The sequence below is a fragment of the Anopheles aquasalis genome, chromosome 2 (assembly GCF_943734665.1).
Source record: "Anopheles aquasalis chromosome 2, idAnoAquaMG_Q_19, whole genome shotgun sequence".
NCBI lineage: Eukaryota > Metazoa > Arthropoda > Insecta > Diptera > Culicidae > Anopheles > Anopheles aquasalis.
The window spans coordinates 25,332,501-25,337,500 of record NC_064877.1 but is presented as its reverse complement, the minus strand read 5'-3'; the positions used below and the strand labels follow the sequence as shown (position 1 = coordinate 25,337,500).

The following is a 5,000-nucleotide window of genomic DNA, read 5'->3' as shown; positions in this document are numbered from 1 at the left end:
TTTAGCGGGATGATTCCGGGTGGGCACACTTACCGGACATCGTTGTCGACTTCGAACTGTGACAGACAGATCGTACACTTTTCACTATCCTCGTCCGACTCGCTGACCAGCCGTAGACGCTTGTACTTGTGAGGGAACGTGTTCGTCTCGATCATCTCTTGCGTGGCGCCCCGATTAGTGCACGTGTCCTCGATGACGCGCACGAACCGATTCAAACTGGACAGCAGACTCGGTCGTAGCTGATGGATACGCAACAGAGAAAACCCGCATTAAAAAGGAACACTCGAACAGCCTTGCAAACCGCTGCTTACCCCGATGCTAAACTGTATCTCCGACGGGCTACCGAGCAGATTATGGGACGTCAGATGATGGTACATATGATGGTGTACGTGCTGATGGTCATTCCGCCTGGAAAGTGAAAGCACAGAGTGTTAAAAGCCGCCTACAATCGCTTTGATGTGCTATTAGATTTTTATAAAAAATGAGAAAATGCTTAGAAATAATTTCGAAATGATTCATTCATTCAATTTGAAAGTGTATCGTTTTTTTTTGGAAATGCCTACACGGATTTGACGGCAATCACCGAACGGAAGAATTCGTATTGATCGTATTGATTCGGTTCCGAAAATCGCAAAGAAACAACTTGAATCATAGCAAACCTCTCATGCGACACCATGGCATAACATAGCAAGCTGTGGTAACAATCAGATTCTAGCATATTTGAGCAACCTATTCCAAAAACTCCGTTAGTCCGGTAAGATGTAGGACAAGTTTTAAATTACGTGTGAGCAATTCCATAGCTGAAGGGCTCTGTTATCAACATTCAAGTGGCATGAAGATGCTGAAGATTTTCGTTAAAGTTTGTCGCTCAAAATTCAAGAAAAATAGCGTAGCGGTTTCTCCATCTCATTTTCATCTTTAGCCTGAAGTGAATTCCATGCTACACAGCAGCAGGATGGTAACGCAAAAACCAAACTAGTGACTTAGAGAATGTGAGTGGTGCAACTCCGCAGTTGTCCTTACCTTAGCGTTATGTCACCGTACATCTGGTTGGGATGGATGCTGTAGCGTCGGGCAAAGTGCACGGTTCTCGGTTGCATACTGCCACTGCCCGATGGTGGCACCCAGGAGCGATAATCGAGGGCACCACCGCTGGAGGAACCGGCCGAAGCTGCCGAACCATTAGCACCACTAACCGAAGCGACAGCAGCGGCCGCAATATTGATGGGCGCACTACTGGCAGCGGCAGAACCGGCGCCAGGACCTCCACTAACACCTCCAGCACCACGTTGCCATTCGCTGGTGGCGTCACCACCATCGCCCCTCCCTCTAACCGGTAGCACGACCAGTCGAACCGGCGCATCTGGCTCGGAGGAAGAAGAGGACGAGTTGGTCGTCGCAAGGTCGATCATCGGTGGTCTCAGCTGCACATGGTATTCGTTCGGTCGCACTGTCCACGGTAAACGGCTCCGTGCCGCTGGCGGGAAAGAGGGTTGATTCGGTTGCGCGTTATTGTCACTGCGGTTGTTGTTGTTGCTGTTGTAGTTAATCACTGACTCGTCCGAATCCGAACCAGTCGACAGTGGTACGGTAGCTGGAGCAGGAGCTAGCAGTTGATCCAGTAACGACGATGGTCCACGCTGATGGCGTTGTGATGGTGGTTCGACGGCTGGGGTGCTGTTGGCGGGCAGATAAGCAGGCGGTGTCACCAGATCCACAGCCATCATGCGGCGCTGTGCTTCCTGTGCTTGGTGTTGCCGTTGCCAGAGGGTTTCGTGCGGTGCATAAGGCACTCGGGTGCTAGTTCCGCCAGCAGTGCCATTAGCTCCGCCATTCGACACACGTTCACCCTGTGGTCCCGCAGCCGAAGGATGGTGATGATGGTAATGATGATGGTGATCGGTGATTCGCCGGTGCGATGTCGGGCGCAGATAATATGCGTGATCGGTATTACCCGTTCTAGCCCCACCCGATGAGAGGGACTGAAAGGTTGAGGGTCGCTGATAGACACCGGCAGACGGTGGTAGCGTTGAGTAGATTGAACCGCTTCGCGCTCCAACCAGCGGGGAAGATCGTGGATGGTACGGATACTGTTGCTGCTGGTGCTGGTGCGGCGTCGTCTGAAGCTGCTGCTGTTGATGATGATGATGATGGTGAGAATGGTGAGGATGATAATGATGGTGATGATGGTTGCGATGTAGTGGAAACGAATGGAGCAGACGGTTGGCCATTCGAGGTGGTGGAGCTAGAGGTAGATCATGGGGCGGCACCGGTATCATGGTGACCGAAGATGATGCCGATGGTTCTAGGGAAGCAGTAGAGTGATCGTTGCAGATCGTCGTGGTAGTGCTACCACCACTGCTACTGCTACTACTATTGCTGCTGCTGTTGTTGTTGTTGTTGTTGTTGTGATCGTTTGTAGATGCACGTGCAGCCTGTACGATCACCGGCGAGCCAGCGTTTGAAGTTCGGGAACGCAACGGAACGCTCGATCCTGTTACTGTTGCACCTGGTCCCGATCCTGGTGCAGCTGTTGCAGGTGGTGTAGCCGCCGAGTAATCAATCGGGCGATCGGTATACGATGTTGTAGAGATAGCTGAACGACTTAATCGTGCACGATCTTGATGTTGCGGCTGCGGCTGCGGCTGCTGCTGCAGCTGTTGTTGTTGCTGTTGCTGCTGCTGTGGTTGAACATCATCGCCGCGGCCATCACGATCGTCACCCGTGTGGCTGTGGCCAGTTCCTTGGGTTGAGGAGAAATAGTTGTACAAATCATCCCAAACTTGATGGTCGCGGGCTGTGTGGCTCTTTATATCCGCAAGCCGTCCGCGCCAGTACGAACGATGGCGGTTGTCTCGGATGGATCTATTCGTACGTTCAGCCCCTTCGCTGAATGCATTCGATGACGGTTGGCTGGCTTCGTCATCGTCAATAAGCAGCGGCGGGGAACAGTTATTGATGTTGGTTGATGATCCTCGCATCGGATGCGATAATGATCCACCACAGTCCGCACACGAACCACCACCACCACCACCGCTAGCAGTACCGTCGCTATTACTGCGAGTGTGTCTGGCATAAGGTGATCGTGTGCTCCGGCGGCATCCTTCTCCCATTGTGTCATGTACGAGTGCGGGGCATCCCCCTCCTGCTCCTCCTCCACCACCTCCACTTCCTCCTTCATTCGTCCAGCCAGGATGTCGCATGCTACCGGACGAACCCGGGCGTGCACTGTAGTAGCCCGGATAACGATGATAGCTACTGTTCGAGGCCGTCATGTGGCGTGATCCACCGGGACTACCAGGACCCGCCGCATCGTTACTTGTGCGATTTCCGGTCCCTCTCGTCGTGAAGTCCCTCGTTATGAACCGAGACCGAGGCATTCCCACAACGTAACGCCTCGGAGATAAGGACCGGTAGTACGGTGATTGCTGCGGTTCGTTGACCATTAACGGTGAGTACGGTGGCCAGTCCCGGTGGTAGCGTCCGCCCTCGGTGGATGTTGATGAAGCATCACCGTGCAGTAGCTGGCCGGTGGAGGAGAAACGGCGCTGGCGATGCGCTGCCGCTGCCGCTGCCACTGCTGCTGCCTGTGATCCGTCCCGGACCTCGTTTCGTGCCGTGCGGTTTCCGTTTGGCGTGAGCTGCATACTATTGCGTACGTGATGATGATGGTGATGATGGTGATGATGGCCCAACCTACGTTCCCCTCTCGATGGACCACTGGACTGGCTGCGAAGACTGTAACGCTTGATATCCTCGTCCGAGTCGTCATTAGTCAGATCGATCGGTTCCCGGTTCGCTTGGTTTGTCGGTGTCGGTGAGATCCGATCGAGCAGTATGACATCGTCGCTATCCTCGCTGACACTGCTCGAATCCGTAATCCAGTCCAGCTGCAAATCCGGCGCATCGAGACCCTCTCGTGGTGTTGCGGGCTGTGGTTCCGGGGTGCTTTTTCGTTTTTCCTTTTGCGTCTCTGCTTGCGTTTCTGTTTCCGTTTCGTGCGCGACGCGACTATCGGTCGCTCCGGATTGCCGGCCCTCCGGTTCAAGTGCTGCCGGTTCACCATCGTTATCGTCACCATTCGTCATCTCGACCTCCATCACGTCCTCTTCCGGTAGTTCCATCGGATACAGCGGATCCGTACCGAGGTAGACGACATCGTCTGCTTCCGTATCGTACGCCCGCGCTGCTATGTCATCGTCGTCACTATCGTCATCACTGCCACTGCTACTGATGCTGCTAGCGGATTCTACCAACTTCCAGAAGCGCCTGGATCGGCGCAATAGTGATAACTGACCGCGTTCTTGTTCGCGCTCGCCAGCTGCCACGCCTTGATCCGGTATCCGTGCAGTGGCACTGCGGCCCAATCCGCTCGGGCCTGGCTTGGGATCCGAGGACGGGCCTGGTCCCGTCACTGTTGTCGCAGTGTCACCATCTTGCTTACACTCTCCCTTTGGCACAGCAAGATCAGATAACTCCCGCTCCGTTTTCACCGATGTCGCTCCGTTGCTCGCTGTCGGTTCAGTTGCTTCCGTTTTCTGCTTTGGCTCTACAGGCGGCTGGCCTGCCGTTGGTACCTCTTTAGCATCCGGAGCATCCTGGGCTACTGGCTCCTGTTCCTGTTTAACGCATCCACTCGGCGAACCAACTTGCGGCTCTGTGGCGCAGATACCACAGGCAACCGAGGGTTCTGGTTGCTCACGCACAACACATTCATTGCACGGACACTCCTCACGACTCGCGGAACGGCCGGGCGTTGGTGTTCCGGTCGGTGGCGGATTACTCGCTTCACATTTTATTGTCGCATTACATGGCTCCGTGGATCCGGTTCCGATGACTTCGAGCGGATCGGTAACATCACTGCTCCCCATTGTAACGATCGTTTCTTCCTCTTCCGGTTCGTTCTTCGGTTCCTTTTTCAGGTACTCTCGTGGTAACATAGGATTATGGGAGTTGGCACATGGGTCGGCCTGTTGACCGGAAGATGGTTCCTCCTCCTG

The 5,000-nt window shown here is 54.3% G+C and overlaps 1 protein-coding gene across 2 annotated transcripts in view; it reads right to left on the bottom strand.

The window, feature by feature from the left end:
- The window catches only part of LOC126581496 (uncharacterized), an 8,201-nt gene that overhangs the window by 1,382 nt on the left and 1,819 nt on the right, over positions 1-5,000 (bottom strand). For both annotated transcript variants that reach the window (XM_050245189.1, XM_050245190.1), the window contains 3 exons: positions 1,024-5,000; positions 312-408; positions 34-239 (listed from right to left, as the gene is read on the bottom strand). The exon at positions 1,024-5,000 is cut by the window's right edge and continues 839 nt beyond it. In XM_050245189.1, the coding sequence (XP_050101146.1) occupies positions 34-239; positions 312-408; positions 1,024-5,000 (4,280 nt within the window). The remainder of the gene's footprint in view (positions 1-33; positions 240-311; positions 409-1,023) is intronic.